Source organism: Malaclemys terrapin, chromosome 17 (assembly GCF_027887155.1).
Source record: "Malaclemys terrapin pileata isolate rMalTer1 chromosome 17, rMalTer1.hap1, whole genome shotgun sequence".
Lineage (NCBI taxonomy): Eukaryota > Metazoa > Chordata > Testudines > Emydidae > Malaclemys > Malaclemys terrapin.
Window position 1 is genome coordinate 12246187 of NC_071521.1, and position 24926 is coordinate 12271112.

Sequence of the window (24926 nt, forward strand, 5' to 3'; positions counted from 1 at the left end):
TGGGTTTTGTTTTCCTGGAGTGGGACTCTACTTTTCAAAAGTTGCGGAAATGCTGGTTTAAGGTGACCCTGGCTTATTAAAACTCAGCTGTCTTGCAAGCGCCTCCATGCTGCAGCTCTTAGATGTCTGATTGCAGGGCTGATCTTTGCAGCAGAGAGATTAACACTCCACCACGCCACTCAAATTCATACTTGCATACCTCCGTTCCCAGGTGTATAGTTCCCAGTCACTCCACTCTTGTCAGCCTTGTCTACATGGGGGGAAATTTCTGAGCATAGGTATAGCAAAGTAACTCCCCATGTGCACAGTGTTCTGGGATGAAGGTGACTGTATTCAGAATTCGTCCACTTCCAAAGTGCAGTCATTTATTTCATTTTTATGTGAAACTGCCTTCCCCTCATCCTCTGGGTCATTCCAACCCCATGAATTAATCGTGAACTCCTTCAGCGCATGCCTGGGATCGTTAGCGTTCCTTCTGTAGCATCCATCTGGCTGTGGCGTAAGTGCCTTGCGGGCAGGTAAATCAGACACAGCCCCATGTATTATCATTATCTGTCCTGAGGCAGCCTTAGAACCCCAGTCATGGACCCCATTTTGCTAGGCACTGTACACACCCCGAACAAAGAAACGGTCCCTGACCCCTTACAGTCTGCTCTGAGAAACCAGGCTTTACTCGCTGAAGTAAATGGAGTTATTCCTGTGCGTAAGGGCTACTCGCGTGAGTAAGCATGGCCGGATCAGACCCGTCGTTACACCAGTGGAAATCTAAAGTCATTCCACGTAAGTCACGGAGTTGCTCTGAATTGATACCAGTGTTGCTGAGAGTGTGTTTGGCCCGTAGGCTGCAACATACGTTACCCAGGTGGGAGGCAGGTGGAATAGGGGCACGCTGCAGCAGGAGTGTCCCTTTAATAGCAAGTTGTTTAAGCAAGCGTAGAGAATAAAACGAAAGCTGGGGGGACGCCCCAGTCCCAAAGGCTCAGGTCCTCAAAAGGATTTAGGTTCTTAACCTCCATTGTTTTCAGGGGAGTTAGGAGCCTACACACCCTTTGAGGCTCTGGGCCAAAGAGCTCCCGGTCAATGCTCGATCCTGCAGAGAGTGTGATCCTGCAACGAGAGGCGCGGCTCTTTTTGGTTGTAAGTGCTTCGGGGCAGGGTCTGTCGTTTCTGTATGTTCACAACAGTGCCCAGCGCAACTGGACCCCGACCTGCTTGGCCTCTGGGCTCTATTCCAATATAAGTGTGAAATACCGATAATGAGCCTAAGGCAGCCCTCTGCACCAGCATCAGCACAGAGCCGCATTGAAATCAACAGAGCTTCACGACTGTTGGACTGAAAGCAAATGAAGGCAAGAGACAATGTGAGAGAGCATCAAAAATGGGGTGGGAATAGGGGGTAACAACAGAGAAAAAAACATGTGCTTACTATAGGTTGTTATGTGTACTACCTGATGGCATTAAATATATATATATATATGCATGATATATACACATACACCTGCGTCTGTATCTACCCCATCTACACATGCATAAATAAACTCAGCGTGCTGTTTATTTCACTTGATTGAAATGTACGTGGATGATTTATGGGCATTGTCTGGGTTAATTGGCTCCTGGCGCCAAGGCACCTGTGGCCTCCCGGTGACCCTTTAATAATGCCAAGGAGGAGGAAATTAGCCACGCCCAGGGCGCCAAGGAGACGTGCTAGTTTGTCTGCTGGTGGGAACCTGATTCCAGGTATTGCAGCTGCATTGTGCCACACGCCGGTTACTTTGTAAGGAAGGAAAGGAGCTGTGGGGGCAGCAGCAGAAATGGGAATACAAATTAGGAAGCTACTGTCCCTAAGCATCTCTGATCAGATCCTTAGCTGGCGTGACTCCACAAAGTTTAATGGTGCTGCCTTGATTTACCAGCTGCTGATCTGACCATCTGTGTCTAGGTTTGAAAATCCCAGGGGGAATGTCTCCTGTCGCTTCCTTTCCTCTGCTTTGCTGGTGTGTCCCTCCCATCTGCCAACTGATTAGAAGTCAAGGTCGTTTAGCCCCCACTTCTCTGTAAATAGCAGAGGGGAAGTGGAGCTGATACCTAGGCTGATCTATTGCTCCTGGCCTGGATTGTTTCTCCACCTTGCGCAGGGCTAGCAGCAAAGGGAATTTTCCATCCCCTTGCTGCAGAGTTCCCGGGGAAAGAAAGTCTGGCATTTGCAGTCAGGGTGGGCTGTGACATGCGGGTGGGTGCTGACAAGCAGCTGCTCCCCAACTGTCATAGTGGGGAGTGATGAACCCTTCCAATGTCAGTGGCTCTGGGGGTTTGCTTCAGACATCCCCCGTCCCTGCCCACTCCCAATGGGGGAGCACCCTCTTCACCAGCCGCCCCTTGCTGGCTTGGGTCCCGCCTGCCCCCTTCTCTCCCAAACGAGATGGGTCAGAGCTCGATGGGCTGGGTGTTGAGCTCTGTTGAAAATCTGGTTGTAAGCCGCACAGTGGGAGGTGCTGGAAAATCTGGCTTTGAGCTCTTCTGAAAATCTACTCTGTGTGCAACCGGATCACTTGCCACCCTGGGATCTTCTAACTGGGGCCCATAAGCTAGTTGGGAAAAGCCCTGGTTTTCTTGCCTTCCAAATGCATCAAGTATCAGGTATTGCTTAAAAAAACCAAATCCCCCCATGGCATGGTACCTTTGGCCCCTCTAGAAATGACTAATCAGCCAGCAGGAGGTGATGCTGTTCTGATTGCCAGAGGAGCAGCTGCAGTTCCAATATGTAAGTAACGGACCTGAATTTCCCGCTCTCGGGCTTGATTGGCCTGTTGGTGGGTTTTGTAGATCCGGGCCCTATGCTGTGAACATGGGAGGGGACAGCAGATGGATGCACTGCACAGGACAGACACCCCCCAACAGCAGAGGCCGTGTTGGACGGGGGCAGGGAAGGGTCCATGCTCCACTGCGGCCTACAGAGCATAAAACTTGCGTGCGAGGCTGCAGCGTGGCCTGGAATGACAAATAGCTCAGACAGAAACGGCTTCCTCAGCTCTGTTCCCAGCCGGAAAACACTAAGCAACTAATTGTTTTCAAGGTTACATTTGAGGAGCAGAACAAACATGGCCGCTTCCCCGCCTCAGTGAGATTGCGGGTCTAATAGCTCCTTGGGGATGGGAGGCTGAGAAGCAAGACATCCTGCCCTAATTCACCCTTCCCTTGTTCTCTTTAACAGGCTTGGTGATATCCTGGGGATGGGCTAGGGTCCTTGGGGCACTCTTCAGCTGTGGGAGGGAAGCTTGGATTAGCGACCCAAGCAGAGAAAAGAGTCTACCCAATTTTCTGCATAAATAAATCTCTGGTTTAAGACCAGACCTGGTTTAGCTACTTTAAATCAGTGGCTCTCAGCCTTTCCAGACTGCTGTACCCTTTCAGGGGTCTGATTTGTCTTGTGTGCCCCAAGTTACACCTCACTTAAAAACGACTTCCTTACAAAATCAGACCTAAAAATACAAAAGTGTCACCGCCACACTATTACTGAAATGTTGCTGACTTTCTCGTTGTTACCATAGAATTATAAAATCAATCAATTGGAATATGAATATTGTACTTACGTTTCAGTGTATAGTATATAGAGCAGTATAAACCAGTCATTGTCTGTAGGAAACTGACTTCGCTAGTGTTTTTTATGTAGTCTGTTGTAAAACTAAGCAAATATCTAGATGAGTTGATGTACCCACTGGAAGACCTCTGCGTACTCCCAGGGGTACGCAAACCCCTGGTTGAGAACCACTGCAGATCCATCAAGATGTGGTTTGATTCCTGCATACTGGCATGTTGGGTGCATGTTGCTCTGTCTCATTAAACCAGGGCAGTCATGCGTGTGTATTTGAAAAATGTGATGCTGTTTGGATTGGTATGAGCCCTTTTCTTAGCCCTTTCCCACTCCCCCCTCTCCTGAGCCATCTTGCGGCCAAGTACTACGATAGACCACATCAGTACTTGCTACAGCAGGGGTGGGCAAACTTTTTGGCCCGAGGGCCACATCTGGGTATGGAAATTGTATGGCAGGCCATGAATGCTCACAGAATTGGGGGTTGGGGTACAGGAGGGGGTGCGGGCTCTGGGGTGGGGCCAGAAATGAGGAATTCAGGGTGTGGGAGGGGACTACAGACTGGGGCAGGAGGTTGGGGTGTGGGGGGGAGGGGGAAGGGCTCCAGCTGGGGGTGCGGGCTCTGGGGTGGGATTGGGGATGAGGGGTTGGGGGTGCAGGAGGGTCCCCTGGGCTGGGACTGAGGGGCTCAGAGGGCAGGGGGGATCAGGGCTGGGGCAGGGGGTTGGGGTGCAGGAGGGGGTCACGGGTGCAGGCTCCGGGCGGCGCTTACCTCAAGCAGCTCCTGGAAGCAGCAGCATGTCCCCCTTCCAGCTCCTACACGGAGGCACAGCCAGGCAGCACTGCGCGCTGCCCCGTCCGCATGCGCCGCCCCTGCAGCTCCCATTGGCCGCGGTTCCTGGCCAATAGGAGTTACGGTGGCGGCACTTGGGGTGGGGGCAGCATGTGGAGCCCCCTGCCTGCCCCTACGCATAGGAGCTGGAGGGGGGACATGCCACTGCTTTCGGGAGCCATGTGGAGTGGGGCAAGCCCCGGACCTCGCTCCCCAGCGGGAGTGGGAGGGCTGGATTAAAACGTCTGAAGGGCTGGATGTGGCCCCCGGGCCATAGTTTGCCCACCCTGTGCTACAGTGAGGAGACATAGCACCTGATCCTGCACCATGCACGTTAACAGGAGCTTTTTCATTGCCTCAAACAGGGGGAGGGCCGGACCCAAAATGTCAAGAAAGCATTAAAGCTACAATGGTAGCCCAGGCCAGGTGTACGCTCGGCGTGCTTTGCCAGGACAGCGACGCCAGTCTACCCTACCGGCACACTGCTCTTATTGTGGACACAGCTTACCAACAAAACCCGTATAGCTTATGGGAGACCCCCCCCACTTCCCTCCCCCGCCTGCCACGCCCTCCAAAAGCAAACAAGCTTGTGCCAGAGGTGAGACCTTGGAAATGTGGCAATTTAAAGAGACTATTATAGCAAGATGTGCCAGACATCCAGGAATTGCCATGGAACCTTGTGTCTGTGTGAGTGAGGGACCGTATTCTAGCTGAGTTTCGCGCAGGCATTAATATCAAGGGGGGAGCTAATTACTGCAAATCCCCGGACAGGTAAATCACTCCAGAGAAGTAGCAGCCCCTGGGGGGAATTGTACAGACTGGTCCGAGCAGATTCAAGAGGCCCAGGGAGACGCAGGAGTTTTTGTGGATAAAGGGTCAGCTTGAACTGGCTGAGTGACCCTCGCTTAGACCCGAAGCACTGATCTGAAACTGGAAGCGAGAGGGAAAGGCCTGCTGGCAGGATTGGAAGGACTGGACCTGGAGGGCCCCTGTGGAAGAGGGCGACGCCAGGTAAGCTAGCATGTGGGTAGACTGCTGTCCTGCTTTCTCAGTAGTGCTTTGGTGCTCTGGGAAGGCTGGTTGGTCACTGGTGACCCTGCCATTGACCTTTGAGAGTGAGCGAGCCACGGGTGCTGGGCTAAGGTCTCTCCCGCTGGGTTAATCACAGTGAATCGTGGGAAGACTGGAAGCCTAAAGCCCTGATCTGCAGGGAGAGGGATGCAGGTTGCCTCCCACAGAGAACTGGGCGGGTTGAGACCTGACAGAACTCCTTGAGCAGGTTCGGTTCCCTCCAGAACTGTAACAAAGCTATACCAGCAAAAGCACATTTTGGCTGGGATAACTGGGGCTACACTGGGGGCTTGTGCCAGCACAACTCTTTTGGTCGGGGATCAAACACCCCTGTTTGATGTAGCTATATTGTCAAAAATGCCCCAGTTGGAGCACTGAAGAAGGGCCAGGGCTTGCTATCGAGAGAGTCACCAATATGTTATGAAAATAACGTGAAATGGGTCCATTCTAGGGTTCAAAGTGTGTGTGTTTGGGAGGGAGGTGTCTGTCTTTGCTAACTGTGGATTTTTTGCATCTATAGATCTGAGGAATTAAAATATGGTTGAGCTCTTGCAATCCTGGATGTACCAAGCAAGAGGCGGTCTGTGGGTGTACAAGTTTATGTTTAGACTTGAATAAAACAGTGATCCATCCCCTTTTCTCACAGGGGACTCAGATTGCTAGTGGCTGCAGCCTGCTTAAGGCAACACAAATCCTCTCCCGCCTTTCTGGAAAATGATGGAAAATGAAGTGTTTGCATCGTTTACTTTCTACAGCACGATCTTGATTATAAAAATGTATGTTCTGGCCATCATTACAGGACAAGTGCGGCTCAGAAAGAAGGTACGTTCCAGCTTTTCTGCACTCCAGAACTGCCTGTTCTGCTTTGGGGTTTCTGTTAGCATTTCTGCAACTACAGAGTGTTGAGTTTGATCCTTTAAATAGTGGCTGACTGGTTTTACTGAGGCTTTGAAGCAAGTTGGAAACTATTTTATAGCTGCAGTAGATCAGCTTGGAGTGGTATGTGAGTATTTTCCTCCCATCTGCAACATGTTTAGAGTAGCATTCAAAAAGATCAACAGTAATTTGCAAATCTGAAATGCCATGCAGGTGAGTTCCTTTTGGAAACAGCCTTTTCTCTAACTATCAGTTTGACAGTTGGTCTGTAAGAAACTAATTTTAAAAAAGTTGTTTAAGTGAATAGCAAAAAAACCAACCAACCAAACAAAAAACAAACCTGTGGAGTCTGTTTGTGGCTTTTTAAAGGCTGAATTCCTACCTGTGTTTATTACAGGAGGACCTAACTTCTTAGGAGGTAAACAAGTTTAGAGGGAACTTGTTTTGGGGTTGGGAAGTAGAACAGAAATATTCTCCTAGTGAAGGCAGAAAAGCTAGCCTGACATGTCAACGGAAATCAATCAAACATTAGCTCATGTTTTTTCTCCTCTTGCTAGGACATTCTGTCCTTTTTCCTTAAAAAAAAAAAAAATCCCAACTGAATGCCCTGCAACAAAGAGAAATCTGCTATAAAGCACTTCAAAAACATTCGTAAAATTTCTACCGGAAACTGTGTGTGTGTGTGTGTAAAATAACAGGCCTGTTTTTACGACTCTCTCTCCCTGTGAAACCCTGGCACTTCTGTGCTGTAACTCTGATGTACTGAACGTGGTTTGGGCTTGCACTGTCATTCCCAAATCATTCAACTTCCCTGCACTGTGCTATAGCACTGCTAAAATCCAAGGCTCTAGAATGATTAAGGAACAGAGTCGGGTCCTTTCTGTGCTGCAAGACCAGGCTGCCACTGCTGTAAAAGGGTCCCAGCATAGCAATTCCTCTAAGATATGTGGGGACAGGCTATTTATCCAAATCTGAACTCTGTGATCAGTGAGTCGTGTAATTATCCTTTATGTACATATGACTCACTAAGTTCAAAAAGCACGTTAAAGCTACTTAACCAAATGCCAGTTCAGGAAATGGTTTATAGCTGTACTTCTAAAGGGGGAAAAAAAAAACCCTTCTGATTTCATAGGACAAAAAATTCTTTGCCATTTCTGGTAATTGTTTGTTTTTTTGATCACTGCATTGCACTATTAAACAGCTGCCGTGTACCATCCCAGAGGCGGCTGCATTTCAGTGCTAGCTGAAGGGTCTCCTGTATTATATAACAGATCACATGGTGGTGAAATTGAGTTAAGCTTGCAGTGTGGCTTTGATCATAGGTGGCACACAAAGGGGGACACCAGCTAAAGGGGGGCACGTGACACCCCCCCACATGACTCCTCCATGTGACTCCTCTCTGCCCTGTCCCCAGCCTGGGGGCCCTGAGCTCTCCCTGTCCCCTCCCCATTCCACGTTACCTGGGGGGAGGGGAGACTCTGTCCTCCCACTGCACTGGGTACCGATTTGAGTGGCTACCGATTTCTGAACCGCCGGGCTCTCCTGGGAACCAGAGCAGCGAAAGGAGCAGAACATGGGGTTGCTGGGTAGCCCCACGCCAGCAGCTCCTCCGGTGCAGCTGTACTGCCCCCAGCCCAGCCCCCAGCCCTGTCCTCCCATGAGGCTGTACAGACCCAGACAGGAGACACAGCTGCGTGGAAGGGCTGGGGACGGGGCGACCCCATGTTCTGTGTCGGTTCCCTGCTGAATGTGCCACCCCCAGGCATCTGGGGAGCAGCATCTGATCATTCTTGTCTCTCCCAGGTGTCGCCTTTGGCTTTGATTACAACCCTGGTCGCTCAGACCTGTCTTGCTTTCCCATGCTTGGGCTCTGTTTGAAGGTGGTGTTAATATGATGGCACTAGAAATACGTGGATTCCTTCTCACCCTCGCATACGGTTCAGCCTTTTGAGACAATCACTTCCTCCTCCCTGAACCTCCAAACAAATGCGTGAAAAGGGTGAAATCCTGGTCCCCCTGGAGTCAGTTTTGCACTGTCTCCAACGAGGCCAGAATTTCACCCCAAGTCTGGAAAACCTCAGCCCGCGAAAGCTTCAGACTGTATCGTAAGCAACTGGAAAAGGGAGCGAGAATGGAAACTCCGAGGAATAGCGGTCACTGCTGCTGTGTGCAATAAACACTAGGGCTGAGATTCTCCCAAGTCCCACTGACTTTTGAAGATCTGGGCCCCAGTACCCACTAAGATACTTCAACATTGCTCTGCTCAGCATTGCGGTGCCTAGGCAGCCGGAGGCCCAGTGGAATTCTCAGCCCCAAGCTAGGAGCCTCGGCTCCCCGGTCAATGCACGGGGAGCATTAGGCGCCTAATGCAACTCATCTAAGCTAGACAGGAGTGAAATGCCAAGGGGGGGCTTAGATATCTTAAGAGCTGACCTGGTGCCCTTGGAAGGTCAGAGATAGGTGCCTCCATCTCCTGGAGCTAGGCTCCAAAGCCAAGTCAGCCACTCAGATAGTCCATGCCCTAGAAGCCAACACTGTGTGTGTGTTTCTCTCATGCTTTCCCCGTGCCCCAGTTGTCTCGTTGTGGGGAGCTGTGCTCTCCCCCCTCCACACACACATACCTATTGACGGCTTGTATCCAGCCCTCCTGCAATGGGGTCTGACAGGGATCGGGTCTTTGGGTAGAGCACGCCGATGGGTCCCATTGGCAGGATAGGCATTCTTGTGTTTTGGGCCCTGCGTGGCTTAGGCTTGAGTGAGGGCTCTGAGCAGCTTGCTAGCTGTGGGTCAGCATCAGGGCTTAGGCAGCATTTCAAATGCTGATTGGTTGAAACACAAGCACCACAGGGATCTTGGTACCTACGGGGCTGGGTGGCAGCTGAGGGCTGTTTTGAACATGTCAGTGGTGCCCAAAGAGGCAGATGAGGCCCCTAAATACCTTTGAGGAGCTGGGCCTGGGTCTCCATATCCCTAAGCAGCTCTGACAGTCTCAGCCAAAGAGCCGGATCCTGCAAACGCTTGTCAGAGCAACTTGCATGCTCCAGTGGCCTGAGTACGTGACTGAATTAATCACGTGCAGGGGAGTTGGCAGGACTGGGCCCCAAGACTGTGCGTAAAAGCTGCACACTTAATGAGGAACAGAAAGGGATCACCTCCTACACGCTATGTGCAGTCCAGAGGAGCTGGCCTTGCCATGGGAACATTAACTCCCCGTTTCCTGGCTCCCTATTCGGTGAGCAACCTTCACATTGTGCAGGAAACTCGATTGCACTGAGCGTCCTAGCTCTGGAGCCCTGCAAATCCGTGGCTAGCTGCCGATCGGATGCGGATACAAATGTCGTATCTGCGCAGGGCTATATGCCTGATGCCCCCATGAGTCTTGGTGGGAAGCATCTCCTCACGCCTCTGAGACGGCAATTCTCTCTTCCAGGCTTTCGCCAATCCAGAGGACGCCCTGAGGAACGGAGGGCTGCAGTACTATCGAGAGGACCCAGATGTGGAGCGATGCCGCAGGCAAGTGCTGTACTGTGAATTCCATTGGCCAGCACATGGCTGGAATTCCTCTTGTGCGGCGAAACGCTCCTCAGCAGCTGCTCGGTGTCACGGGAAAGGCAAAGCGAAGGGCTCATTAATTCGGCAATTAGCTACATGGATTGATCAACAGGGGCCTGAAGTGGGATCCCTGGTGCTGGGGCTAGTTAAATATTAAATGGAGGCACTGGCTCATGAAACACGGATGGATTCATGCCTGGGGTCCTAAAGCCATCAACCCCGGGGTCCCATTATAACTGGTTCCTTAGGGTCCAGATTTTCAGAGTGTCCCAGATGATTGTGGCCATGTCTTGAATTAATGCACTAAGGTTCCCACAGCCCTCCCCCACCCCCCCAGCTCTGCCAGACCCAAATCTCCACTAATCCCCGCACAGCTCTGACAATGGAATGCTCTGGACTCCCACACAATTCTGCCAGTGCACCTTGGTCACCGTTTCAGTCCTAGGTCTAAGAAGAGACAGTTGGTGATGTCACATTGCATGTTGGTTTTGCCTCTAATGGGAACAAATAAGGTTGAGACCCCATGCCCCCAATCTGAGATCACGTGTGCTCCTGGCTAGATTTGAAGCCAGCTGTCCAAAAGGTGCCAGGCTAGTGCATTCACCCACAGACGCTGTATCTTCACGAGGAATTATAAACCTGTATTAAGGAACTTGGTTTTACATTGCCATACGGGGGGAGGGATAGCTCAGTGGTTTGAGCATTGGCCTGCTAAATCCAGGGTTGTGAGTTCAATCCTTGAGGGGGCCACTTAGGGATCTGGGACAAAATCAGTACTTGGTCCTGCTAGTGAAGGCAGGGGGCTGGACTTGATGACCTTTCAGGGTCTCTTCCAGTTCTCTGAGATAGGCAGCTTACAGTGACCTAACTTTGTAAGCGTCTACACTAAAATGTCACTCCCACCAATGTAATTTGCCTACTAGGCCGACTTAATAATGCCACCTCCGCGAGCTTAAGTTGATGTAGTTAGGTGAATGCAGTGTCAGTGTAGACTCTGCATTGCTTAGATCAACTGTGGCTGCCTTTCAGAAGCCATCCCACAATGCCCTGCACCTTAAATCGATACAAGCGCTCCCGGTGAGGACGTGCACCATGGACACAAGGAGCATAGTGTGGATGTGCAAATGTGATTTAATTGCTTTAGGTTGACTTAATTTTTTAGTGTAGACTTGCCCTATGCGTGTGCGTGAGTGTGTGTGTGTGTGTGTGTTAGCCAGGTCACTGTAAAATGTTAATGCAGACAAGGTTCTGTAGTTATAATTGTGATGTGTCAAAGCAAGCTCCGCCATGGGGCATAGTGTTTGATTTCACCTCGCTACATTAAAAGGCACAGTACAAACTGCCTGTGCGTTGCCTCCATGGGAATTTTCCATGAGATAACTGATGGGAACGCTAAAATCCCCTTTTTTTTTTGGCAGTGAAGACGTAGCCCTAGTGAAGACAAGGCAGGAGTAATTTTAATCCTTGTTGGCTGGTCAAAGTAAACCCCAAGGAGAGCTTAGAGTCTACCTTGGGTTACAGAGACAACTGCTGTGTCTTAACTAACCCACGTTACAATGCTAGTGAACTCTTTTCCAAGTGAAGACAAAGCCTGACTTTCCCTCGAGCCCCAGCAGCACGGCTCGGCTCGGGAGGAGGAGATGCCTGTGGTTAGGAGTTGTGCGAAGTGAGCCACAAAAGGATTGGAGAGAGCTCAACAGCGAGACCTGAGGGAAGACAAGCTGAGTCTGGAATCCCACAGCCTTATAAGGAGCCCCTGGTATTAAAGTTGGCCTAAAAGCTGCCTTTGTTTCTTCCTATTTCTCCTGCTGAAGTCTCTCTGGGAGGACACGATGTGCTGGCATAGCTAGCGCCTGAGAGTTTATTTTTGTTGAGCTGAGGGCTGGTTAGCGGCTGAGGCAGCTTGGATGCTGTTAACCGTTCTTTCTCCGTGACTTCCAACGTGTCAGAGGAGAAACTGGTTGCATGACGCAGAAACGGTGGCGACATGAGTTGGGTGTGGGGAGATTTATAGTTGTTTACTAATATACAGCTGGAACTGGAAAGGATTTGTAAGCAAAGGATTTGGGGGCCGGCCTTTCAGGCCTGCTGCAGTAAAGTACAGAGCAGGAGGTGTGTGCTCTGGGGATGGGTTGCTTATGGAAGTGGGGAAATGCACTGTAATGGAGTGGCTTTGTGTGTGAGAATGGGTTGTCCCCTAGTGTCTGCCCACAGGGAGGATAAGAAACCTGCTACTCCTACCAGCTCAGGGAAACAGCTCACTGAGGAGTCTGTGATTTCAGTTTTGTGTGTGTGTATGTAAGAGAGAGACTTGACCGAATAATTGTATGCATCCATGTGAAACAATGGGGCGGGACCCACACTTTTGACCTCACACGCACTGAACATTCAAGGCCATGCCACATGGAAGATGCCATTTTATACAGAAATGCACCGGGGGGCGGGTCAAGTCTCTGGGACGGAGCGACGCTGGTGAGGGTGGAGTATAATAACTCCTCACTTAATGTTGTAGTTCTGTTCCCGAAAAATGCGACTTTAAGCGAAACGATGTTAAGTGAATCCAATTTCCCCATAAGAATTAATGTAAATAGCGGGGGGGTTAAGTTCCAGGGAAATATTTTTTATGCCAGACAAAAGACTACACACACACACACACACAGTATAAGTTTTAAACAAACAATTTAATACTGTACACAGCAATGATGATTGTGAAGCTTGGTTGAGGTGGTGGAGTCAGAGGGTGGGATATTTCCCAGGGAATGCCTTGCTGCTGAATGATGAACTAGCACTCGGCTGAGCCCTCAAGGGTTAACACATTGTTGTTAATGTAGCCTCACACTCTACAAGGCAGCACGAATGGAGGGAGGGGAGACAGCATGGCAGACAGAGACACACACCCTGTGTGTGTGAGAGATAGAGAGACAGAGATTGCCTCTTTACGTATGCTGACCCCACTCGAAGTACATTGCCTTGTTAAGTTAATCAGCAAGCTGAGACGTAGCTGCTACCAGGGAGCTCCCTCCGTCCTGAGCCCTGTCGTGTGTCCCCCCTGCTCTATGGAGATGGGGTAAGCAGGGGGCAGGAGCAGGGGGAGGGGGACACCCTGACATTAGCCTCCCTCTACCCCCCCCCAGCAAGCAGGAGGTTCATGGGAGCAGCTCCAAGGCAGAGGGCAGGAGCAGCACATGGCAGTGGGAGGAGGGACACAGCTGAACTGCCCGGCAATTGCTAGCCTGCTGGGTGGCTGCCGCACAGGGAATTTAGGGGAGTGGGGAGCTGATAGGGGGGCTGCCAGTCCACCCTGGTTCCAAGCCCCCACCAGCTAGCTGCAACGGGCTGCTCTTCCTGCAAGCAGTGGACAAAGCAGGCGGCTGCCAAACGATGTTAGAAGGGAGCATTGCACAACTTTAAACAAGTACGTTCCCTAATTGAACAGCAACAAAACAATGTTAACCGGGACGACTTTAAGTGAGGAGTTACTGTACCTGCATTTAAAAAATCAGGACTGCCCCCCGCCCCCTCATTTCTCATGCAGGCCACCCAGCGTGCAACGTGGCCTGACTGGCCAGGCTATGGCGAGTTGCTCTGGATTTACCATGGTGTAACCAAGAGAAGAAGTTAGCCCACAGAGTTTAGCTACCAAGGCAGGCTCCAGGGGAATGAGCAAAAGGCATGTAGGAAGCGAGAGCTTTTGACACACAGGCACCCAGGTGAGGGTAACTGGGGAGTAGGGTTGGGCCTGTTAGTCAGCAGATAAAAATCTTCATTAAAAATAAACAGACTCAGTGGCTGCCTTCCCACTCCTGGACAGCTAGGGGCAGGAAATGGCTTGATTGAGGTGTTGGCCACGGGCTGTGGTTGCCTTGTTTACGTAAAATCTGCATTTACGGGTCTGGAGTGAGGATGGGGAAACAGGAAATGGTGACTGGGTTCCTTGGGACTTTTTGGCACACGCTCCGTCTCCCTCGGAAATGGGGATGTGGTGATTGGAAGCAGCTGCAAGGCACTGAGGCCTGTCATCCAGCTCCCTCTTCCCAGCATCTCTGCGTCCAGGACCTAGGGCGCGAAACTTCCACCTTGCGTCCCCCTCCCCCAATCTTGCGGCAGCTCCCCACCCCCCCTCCGCCCTGAGGTGCCCCCCCCCATGGAAGCTCCCTCTCTCCCGACCTGAGGCACTCCCCCATGACAGCTCCCCCCCTGGGGAGCCGTGCGGCAGCTCCCCACCCCAGCTCACCTCTTCTCCGCCTCCTCTCCGAGCACGCCGCCCCCGCTCTAATTCTCCTTCCCTCCCAGGTTTGTGGTGCCAAACAGCTGATTGGCGCTGCAAGCCTGGGAGGCGGGAGAAGTGGAGCGGCCCAGGAACACTGTAAAAAAAAAAATTGGGGCACCACTTTTTGGCGCCCCCAAATCTTGGCACCCAAGGCAACCGCCTAGTTTGCCTTAATGGTAGCACCGGCCCTGTCTGCGACAGTGCAAATGCTCAAAGTACCGAGCTCTCATTGTCCGTCTCACCCCACCCTTGCCATGGAGACCTAGGCATGCCAAGTTAGCTAATAACATGGCCAGAGGGCAGCATGGTGCGGGTGAGTAGGGTGCACTCCTGCTAAGACTTGCCATGCTACGGAAAGGGCTAGCGTTGACTAGAGACTAGGATGAAACCTCTAAAATCCAGACTTTCAAAGCCTTATTCCTTCAGGCTTATTGCTAGAACTGGTCACAAAATTTCCAACAGAAGAGTTTTCTGTTAGGGAAAATACTAGGGCTGTTGATTAATGGCAGTTAACTCACGCGATGAACTCAAAAAAACGTAATCACGATTAATCGCCGTTTTAATCGCACTGTTAAACAATAGAATACCACTCGAAATTTGTTAAATATTTTGGATGTTTTTCTACATTTTCAAATATATTGATTTCAATTACAACACAGAATACAAAATATACAGTACTCACTTTGTTATTTTGATTACAAATATTTGCACTGTAAAAATGATGAACAAAAGAAACAGTATTTTTCAATTCACCTCATACAAGTACTGTAGTGCAATCTCTTTATCATGAAAGCGCAACTTACAAATGTGGGGGGTTTTGTTACAGAACTGCAAATCAATGTAAAACTTTATAGCCTACAAGTCCACTCAGTCCTACTTCTTTTTCAGCCAATCGCTAAGAGAAACAAGTTTGTTTACATTTACAGGAGATAATGCTGCCCGCTTCTTATTTACGTCACCTGAAAGTGAGAACAGACATTCACACGGCACTTTTGTAGCATATACAATTGCAAGGTATTTACGTGCCAGATATGCTAAACATCCCTATGTCCCTTCATGCTTGAGCCACCATTCCAGAGGACATGCTTCCATGCTGATGACGCTCATTAAAAAAAAATGCGTTAATTAAATTTGTGACTGAATTCCTTGGGGGAGAATGGTATGTCTCCTGCTCTTTGTTTTACCCGCATTCTGCCATATATTTCATGTTATAACAGTCTCTGATGATGACCCAGTACATGTTTGTTTTAAGAACACTTTCACTGCAGATTTGACAAAAGGCAAAGAAGGTACCGATGTGAGATTTCTAATGACAGCTACAGCACTCGACCCAAGATTTAAGAATCTGAAGTGCCTTCCAAAATCTGATTGGGATGGGGTGTGGAGCATGCTTTCAGAAGTCTTATAAAAGCAACATTCCGATGCGGAAACTACACCACCAAACCTGAACCACCAAAAAATAAAATCAGTCCTCTGCTGTCAAGTATCAGAGGGTAGCCATGTTAGTCTGTATCCAAAAAAACAACAAGGAGTCTGGTGGCACCTTAAAGACTAACAGATTTATTTGGGCATGAGCTTTCGTGGGTAAAAAACCCACTTCTTCAGATGCATGGAGACTTTTGAATCATTATGGAGCCCATGCATCTGAAGAAGTGAGGTTTCTTACCCACGAAAGCTTATGCCCAAATAAATCTGTTAGTCTTTAAGGTGCCACCGGACTCTTTGTAGTCTTCTGCTGGTGGCATCTGACTTAGATGATGAAAATGAACATGCGTTGGTCTGCACTGCTTTGGATCGTTATCGAGGAGAACCTGTCATCAGCATGGACTCATGTCCTCTGGAATGGTGGTTGAAACATGAAGGGACATATGAATCTTTAGTGCATCTGGCACTTAAATATCTTGCAATGCCAGCTACAACAGTGCCATGCGAATGCCTGTTCTCACTTTCAGGTGACATTGTAAACAAGAAGCGGGCAGCATTATCTCCTGCAAATGTAAACAAACTTCTTTGTCTGAGCGATTGGTTGAACAAGAAGTAGGACTGAGTGGACTTGTAGGCTCTAAAGTTTGATATTGTTTTATTTTTGAATGCAGTTATTTTTTCTACATAATTCTACATTTGTAAGTTCAACTTTCATGATAAAGAGATTGCACTACTGTACTTGTATTAAGTTAATTGAAAAATATTATTTATTTTATTTTTACAGAACAAATATTTATAATAAAAATAAATATAAAGTGAGCACTGTACACTTTGTATTCTGTGTTGTAATTGAAATCAATATATTTGAAAATGTAGAAAACATCCAAAAATATTTATATAAATAGCATTCTATTATTGTTTAACAGCACGATTAATCATGCGATTAATCGTGATTAATTTTTTTAATCACTTGACAGCCCTAGAAAATACTGATTTGACAGAATCGGAATGTTTGTGGGAATGTGTAGGTTTTTGTGATCATTTATCAATGTTTTATTTGACTTTTGTTGTAGTATTACACATTGTGATGTAATGTCACCTCTTGTCTCAGAACATCATGAGTCTTCATATTCTACCATGACATAATGATGTCAGAGTGTGATATATCAGGCTATGATGCAGTGTCATGTTGTGATGTCATCATGCCATGTGGTGGTGATGTGCCATATGTCTCAAGACATGCTTTAGCCCATTACATTATGACATGATGCCCTATCTCATACAAACTGAAGCAACGCACTTCAACTTTTTGTCCTGATTTGAGATTAAATCATATTTAAAATCTGGGAATTATCCATGGGACGGAAACTCCAAATTCAACCAGCTGTGCTCATTTGTATCATGGTAGCACCTAGGAGTCCCAGTCATGGACCAGGGTCCCAGTGTGCTAGGCACTGTATAAACACAGAACAAAAAGAGTCCCTGCCCCAAAGAGCCCGCAGTCTAAGCAAGGGCTGGTACATTGAGATACCAGTCGTCTCTGGGGGATAAGGGGAAGGAGTTATTTTAAAGCTGACATGCAATGGGACAGGGAAATGGGTTTATACTCTTCTTCTTCGATAGGAAAAAGGACAACTTTTTTCTGACTACTTTTAACACTAGCAGTTTGGGTCTGTGTCTACCCTCCCTTCATGGAAGACTCTATGGGTAAGTAGAGACCCAGTAGGCTTATGACATCACAGGTACTAAGCCAATGAAACCTGACTGAGAGATGAAGCGTTTTGTTTTGGTCAAACTGTTCAAGGCTCGTCCCCATTGACATGCAGGGGTTTGGGGGTGGGGTTTAACGGGGAGATAACTACACGGGTTATCTCCCTAACAAGGCCAGCTGCAGGGCTTGCTGAGCTAGGTAAGGTCAGTCCTATAGCCCCTGTCCATGTTGACCCCCCACAGTACTTTAATCTGCAGTAAAACCACAGTGCCCGCTCTCCGCGGTGTTTTTACACCAAGATGGCTAATGCATGTTAGTTATTCTGTAGTAAGAACGCCCCTCTTTTGTTAAAGAAGACAAACCCTAAAACTCTTTTAAACACTGATGTAACTCCTGTGCCCACCAGAGAGTTGAAAGGAAGGATGATGATCTCCTGATAGGGCTGAAAGAGCTCCCACCCCCATTGCTCTAGGTCCCCTCATGAGACCTCCAGCTAAAACAAGCAGGGGAAGCAGAAAAATAGAAGCAAATCCTCTCAGACCGATCGCAAAGAAACCAATAGCCTTTGCTTTTGCCGGTTGCCTGTCAAGGTATTTTGTAGAGACTGGCCCAAGCCTCCTAACTCAGCGCTGCATCTGAATTTCCAGCATTCCATTCCTAGTGACTGTTCGCGTTAGGGTTTTTTCCCCCTGGCCCAGTCCCTAACGGATATTGAGCCACCAGAGGATGACTAAGTGCATTGCCATCTCTATCACAGACCATTTAAAGGTGCATGGATAAAATGTAAGTGGCTTGTTGTATAAGCCTGGGCTTGAGAAATAAACTGCACCTATTTCCTGTACCGGCTCCACTCCTTTTTGCTGACCCCACTTATACAACCAGTTTCAGCTCAAACAAAAGCAGCACTGGGTTAGAATTGCCTGTCAAATGCAGTGGGATTTGGCAGGCTGGAAAGAGGAACCTACTGAGTGACTAAACAAGGACACAGCAAACAAGACTCCATGGGGAAAGCTGATCCTCCTTGGGGAGGGCCCCAATTCATTCAGCAGAAGCCAGAGTTGAAGTGGAGATTATTCTATGCATGGGTTTTGGGGGGGAGGGAAGGTCTCTGTGAACTAACACTCTAGGCCAGGGGTGGCTCTGGAGCCACATGCGGCTCTTCAGAAGTGAAGATGCGGCTCCTTGTATAGCCACCGACTCCGGGGCTGGAGCTACAGGCGCCAACTTTCCAATGTGCCGGGGGGTGCTCACTGCTCAAGCCCTGGCTCTGCCACAGGCCCTACCCCCACTTCACCCCTTCCCGCCCCCTCCCCTGAGCTTGCAGTGCCTGAGGAGTTGATTGGCGGGGCTGCTGGTGGGCGGGAGGTGCTGGGAGCGGGGTGGGGGAGCTCATGGGGGGCTGCTGACGGATTACTGTGGCTTTTTGGCCATGTACATTGGTAAATTCTGGCTCCTTCTCAGGCTCAGGTTGGCCACCCCTGCTCTAGGCTGAGAGCTGCAGTGTGAAGGAGGGTCGTTTCTAGTGGCTTTTGGGAGGAGGCCTGCACTGATCTTAATTTTTTGAGGCCCAATCCTATCAGGTATAGAGCACCCTCAGCGCCTTTCACTTCAGTAGGCGTTGAGGGCACTCAGCACCTTATAGGATGGGGGGGGCTCAAAGAGAGAACGTGGTGCAAAGATCCTGTCCAGCATTCCCTAAGCCCAATGGAAAGACTCCCATGGACTTCAACTGGGAGTGGGATTGATCCCTAACAGGTCATCATGAACTTGACCGTCATCTTAACGGTAACTACTTTATATATAATTTAGGATTGCTGGTAGCACTACATATACTTAAGGTTGCCCAACACTTCCCGTTAGACTCTCTCCCAGCCAGAGGAGGGGGTAGATGGGCAGAGCCAGGGAAACTTGCGTCAAAAAATTAGTAAAAGCTTGGATGATCTTCAATTTCCTTTCGGCATCTCATGGGAAATTTGGAAAAATTTACACATGTCTGTGTGCTGGCGTAGTGAGTAGGTTTCATCAGGATTTTGGTTTCCCCAGCTTCTAGGAAGCATTGCTTTGTTCTTGTTTCATAAACTCTTCCATTAGGGGCGGGGCGGGTAGAGGGAGTTTAGTGGGGAAAATGGGTTTTACCGTAGGCTCTAATCTCAGTCAGATGTCCTATCACAATGTTTCTGTATTTCCCCCCCTGTTTTTCATCACTAATAACACTTGCCTTAAAAAGCTACTGGGTGAGAAAATGAGGTGCCGAACCCCCCACTGAAATTCAGCTGGAGTTGGGTACCAGCCCCTTTGAAAATCCTGGTGCCTCTTCATTTCTTGGCTCACTTGTTTCTGCTGGCACCTTAGAGACTAACAAATGTATTTGAGCATAAGCTTTTGTGGGCTACAGCCCACTTCATCGGATGCATGGAGTGGAAAATACAGTAGGAAGATATATATATATATACACACAGAGAACATGAAACAATGGGTGTTACCATACACACTATAAGGAGAGTGATCTGTTAAGGCGAGGTATTATCAGCAGGAGAGAAAAAGAACTTTTTATAGTGGTAATGAAAATGGCCCATTTCCAGCAATTGACAAGGAGATGTGAGGAACAGGCGTGGGAGGGAGAATAAGCATGGGGAAATAGTTTTACTTTGTGTAATGGCCCATCCACTCCCAGTCTTTATTCAGCCTAATTTAATGGTGTCCAATTTGCAAATTAATTCCAATTCAGCAGTCTCTCGTTGGAGTCTGTTTTTGAAGTTTTGTTGTTGTAATATTGTGACTTTTAGGTCTGTAATCGAGTGGCCAGGGAGGCTGAAGTGTTCTACAACTGGTTTTTGAATGTTACAATTCTTGACGTCTGATTTGTGTCCATTTATTCTTTTGCGTAGAGACTGTCCAGTTTGGCCAATGTACATGGCAGAGGGGCATTGCTGGCAGATGATGGCATATATCACATTGGTAGATGTGCAGGTGAACGAGCCCCTGATGGTGTGGCTGATGTGATTAGGTCCTATGCTGGTATCCCCTGAATAGATATGTGGACAGAGTTGGCAACGGGCTTTGTTGCAAGGATAGGTTCCTGGGTTGGTGTTTTTGTTGTGTGGTGTGTGGTTGCTGGACCTACATGTGTGTATGGTAACACCCATTGTTTCATGTTCTCTGGGTATATATATATATATCTTCCTACTGTATTTTCCACTACATGCATCCGATGAAGTGGGCTGTAGTCCACGAAAGCTTATGCTCAAATAAATGTGTTAGTCTCTAAGGTGCCACAAGTACTCCTGTTCTCTGTGCGGATACAGACTAACACGGCTGCTACTCTGAAACTTGTTTCTGCTGCTTATTCCTCACCAGTAGTCCGTGGCATTCCACCCAACAGCAACCCATCCATCCCGTTTTCTGTACGGATGGGCTGCAAAGGGAGAGTCCATCCAGTCCAGAAAGGCAGGGGCATCAATATGGGCTGACCAGGGTATGGGGGTGGGGTGGGAAGAAGAATTGGGCAGCTCAGTGATTGGTGGGAGGGAATGGACTCCAAGGCAGCCCCATAAGCCTGAATTGTCCTATTCACATTTCCAGGGCCCATCGCAATGACATGGAGAACATTTTCCCCTTCCTCTTCCTTGGGGCCATCTACTCCCTGCTGGACCCCAATCCCACCGTGGCAAGGATCCACTTCCTGATCTTCTGCGTGGGGCGGATAGTTCACACCGTGGCATACCTCCTGCAGCTGAAAGCTCCCACACGCTCGGTGGCCTACAGCGTGGCACAGCTGCCCTGCTTCTCCATGGCGCTGCAGATTCTCTTCACGGTCATCACACACTGGTAACGTTAAAGATAACCCGCCGCCGCTGGTGCTGCAACGTGGATTAGAAAGACCCGCCTTTGCTGCTTTCCCAAGAGAAGGACTCATTCTGCTGTGGCTTCAGAGTCGGCATCTCCCAGCTGGGTGGAGCTCAGGGCTCTGGGAAATCCCCTCTGGGTGTGTGCAAGGCCCTGTTTCCAGGAGCAGGCTGCAGAGGTGGAAGGATGTGCTCCTTGCAGCTGGGTGCTCGTGCATTAAGCGCTCAGTAATGCCACAGCATTAGTACCACAGCAGTAGCATTGTGGTGTCTTCCAGTCTTCTCGCTGGTGACCTGGGGGGAGGGAATGATGCCACGTTAAGAGCACAACTAAACCAGGAAGTGGTGAAGACTCTCTAAGCAGCCTGGCCCCATCGCTCTGAGGAGAGAAAAGCGGGAGACCCTTGGTCCCCCTAACTCACTTTGATGGGAGTGTGTACGGTGACCAGAGAGGATGTCCCATCTCCTCTCTTCAGCAAGAATACCTGGCGATGTAGCGAAAAAGCTAAAGTAGGAACACACTGAGTCTTTGTATAAAACAAACCACTGCCCCCAAAATCTCATTTTTACTCTTTGATTAGAGAGTCCTGACTCTTCTTTTGTTCGTTTGTTGTTGGTTTTTAACCTCCTACACAGGAAGGAAACAAGTTGGTGGTGCAGCATCTGATACTGCCGGGCACATCTCTGCTGGGAAACAGAACCCAAAGAGTTAAATCTTTCAGAGGGTGGCAGGAAAAACACAGAGGGAAACAGAACTAGTGCAGGTCCCCTTCCAAACCCAAATTACATCATCAGTCCAAAGAGGCAGCTCCCCTCTGGGCCCCGGAGGTCAAGATTTCACTTGACTGTCAACTCCAGAGCAGACAGCTCCATTTGCTTATGGAGTGAGAAGCGGGAGTTGGCTCCAGGCACATCAGGCCATCTCCAGACTCCATCTTGGAAAGAGCATTGAGCTCAAAAGAAGGTCGGGGTGCTCAGCACAGATCTGGGCCTTTTCCATTTCCTACAGGTACCTACAGGGGCGGCCCTATGTTTTTTGCCGCCCCAAGCATGGCAGTCAGGTGGCCTTCGGCAGCGTGCCTATGGGCGGTCCGCAGTCACGCGGCTTCAGCGGCGTTTCTGCAGGTGATCTGCCGGTCCCACGGCTTCGACGTATCTGCTGCCATATTGCCGCCGAAACTGCGGGACCACCGGACCTCCCCCAGGCACGCCACTGAAGGCTGCCTGACTGCCGCCCTCACAGCGACCGGCAGGCCACCCCCCATGGCTTGCCACCCCCCACGGCTTGCCGCCCCAGGCGCGCGCTTGCTGCGCAGGTACCTGGAGCATCCCCTGGGTACCTAGATGTTCTGTCATTTCTACATAGCTTCATATGAGATGTAGTGCTGAATGGAAAAACCACAAACCTATGTATGTTACACTGTTCCCCTCTTTTGCTTCCTTGGAGTTATGAAGTATATATTCATAGTAAAATGAATACTATGTATTCCTCTTCTCTACCATTCCTTATGCCTCTGTGTATACATCTGTGAGCCAGGCAGAATACCACCTCATGCCTCTGTTTGGAGGCAAAGTCCTTTGACGTGCTTGGATAAAAAGGGCTATTAAAGCATATAACACATGGAGGCAGAAGCAGTGCTTGTCTGGGTGATCTCTTGGCCCCTCCTAACTTCTCCCTGGTACAAGGTTGCCTTCTTAAAGGAGCGCTCTTCCCACCATGCCTTGCTGGAGCTGTCCCTTTAAATTTGGCAGAGCCATGGCACTGCAGCCCTAAAGCAGCCATGTTTGGTGAGTGGCTGCATCTCCTGCCTTCCTTCCTGGCTGGTGAGTCTCTCTCCTGTTCAGTTTTCTCTTGCTCGTGAGGATGGGCCATTCTCGCCAAGTGCATGATGATGTTACCCTAGGAAATAATGTTAGTCCTCTTCCCGCTCACCTCCTATGACAACCAAGGAGTTAATTACATGGCCAGGAAGGGCAAATTGGAGCAGGAGCTGGAACCCTGGTAGGCCAGAGAAGTTCAGGTAGGGGATGATTGCTCTCCCTTGCTGCATTGGGAGCTTGGGGTGGGGGTGGCAACAGACCTCCTTGATTCAGTCTGAATTTTGTGGTTAGGAGTTTTCCCTCCTTGTAAGTGAAGATGAGCTAAAGTATTTATTCCACCCCCTTTTTTTTAGAAAGAGGGGGAGCTGGTGCGGTTCTAAATCATTCTGGGTTTTGCCCTATTTCAGGGCCCATTTATCTGACTCCTGTTCTCTTCAACCCTGCCTCTGCCTTCAAAGTGTGTGTGTGTGTGAGGGGAAGAGCTGGGTAAAATGGGACCTTGACCTGACCCATTGTTGCTGTTTGGGGGGGGGGGGGTGTAGTGCTAGGATCTATTTTTGGGGGGAGGGGGAGGTGGAGCACAGAAAACTCCAGTTTGCAGAGCTTCTAGCTCTCGACTTTCACTGAGAGTCTTGTGATGTTTGTCCCTCATAAAGTCCTCTTTCCTGGAATCATGATCACATGACTCCAGGAATCTTGGCTTTCTTTACAAAACAAACAGTTCATTTCCTGGCCTGAGGGTTACAGAGAGAAACTTGGAAAAGTGAACTGTAAAAACTGGGCCCGGGGGGAGGGGGAGGGGGAGGGGGCGGCACAAGGCAAATAAATAAATAAATAAAAACCCAACAGGTTTGTATTTATTATTTTTAAATCCCATGGGTTTGGGGGGGTGCTGACTCCTGCTTCTTTTTTTAAAGGCTTGGGGTTGGCAGTGCTGAGTTTGGGTTTATCTGGACCTGTCCCAAGACAGTACCTGTTTGTCTGAAGCACTCCACCAACAGGCAGAGCTCTTGTTTTCCTCCTGGCTGCCCTCACTTGTGGCCGATCATGACACTGCCCGTGTCCTCTACCCCAGCTAGATGCAAACAGCACCCTAAGGAGCCCCCCAGATTGGCCCAGTGCAAAGGGAATGTGTATATTTGTACTCCCCCTTCCATGGCTTAGGCCTGACTCTTCCACAGCAGGCTTTAATAAGGGGGTTAGGGTGGGGCTGGAGCAGGGACAATGGACTGAGCTGTGGTCCCTTCACAAGGCCATACCTAAGATACACCCCCTTGGCCTAAAGCCAAACTACTTTTAGGAATGAACTGTGGAAGTGGGGCTATAGTTAAAAACATAGGTGTGCACCATGCCCCTGTGAAGGGAACAAGTATAAACTCCTGCCACGTCACACCTTCAAGGTCAAGTACTCTTTGTACTCTCTCTCACACACATACACACACACACACACACACATTCTCTCTCTCTCTCTCTCTCTCTCTCTCTCTCTCCCCGAGGCATAGCATTATTATTACTGATAGACGGGTCTTACTCTGTCAGTAAATGTAAGGAGATCATGGAAATCTGACCTCAAATAAGGAGTGACACACAGAGAAACATTGTCCGTTCACACCTGCCTGTTTGCTGTAGATTCCAGGTCTGAGATTGGTGAGTGTAAAAGGGGAGCTGTGCTATGGGGCGAAAAGGGTTTGTTTCCTCCGAGGCGTTTTTCGTGTAGTGTAGTGCTCGTTCCATTGCCTTGATGAATGTGGAAATGCCAACATGGGGGTGGAGCAGGTTAGAGCCCTGCAGCGGGAAAGGGATCCCGTGGGTATCGCAGAACCTATTGTCATAACAGCAGGAGCGGGTGGGTTTGGGTGGGCAAAAAAACCAGAGTGCGGTAATTTGTAGGAAGACACGATATCTTTTTAAATAAAGGTTATAGTACTTCTATT

At 49.3% G+C, this 24926-nt stretch overlaps 1 protein-coding gene across 1 annotated transcript; it reads left to right on the forward strand.

Moving 5' to 3' along the window:
• Positions 1-5389: 5389 nt before the first annotated feature.
• Positions 5390-23528, forward strand: PTGES (prostaglandin E synthase). The gene is made up of 4 exons (XM_054007709.1): positions 5390-5432; positions 6139-6314; positions 9799-9881; positions 20909-23528. Exons 2-4 carry the CDS (start codon positions 6207-6209, stop codon positions 21156-21158), a joined length of 441 nt encoding a protein of 146 aa, XP_053863684.1. The 5' UTR covers positions 5390-5432; positions 6139-6206; the 3' UTR covers positions 21159-23528.
• Positions 23529-24926: the final 1398 nt, after the last annotated feature.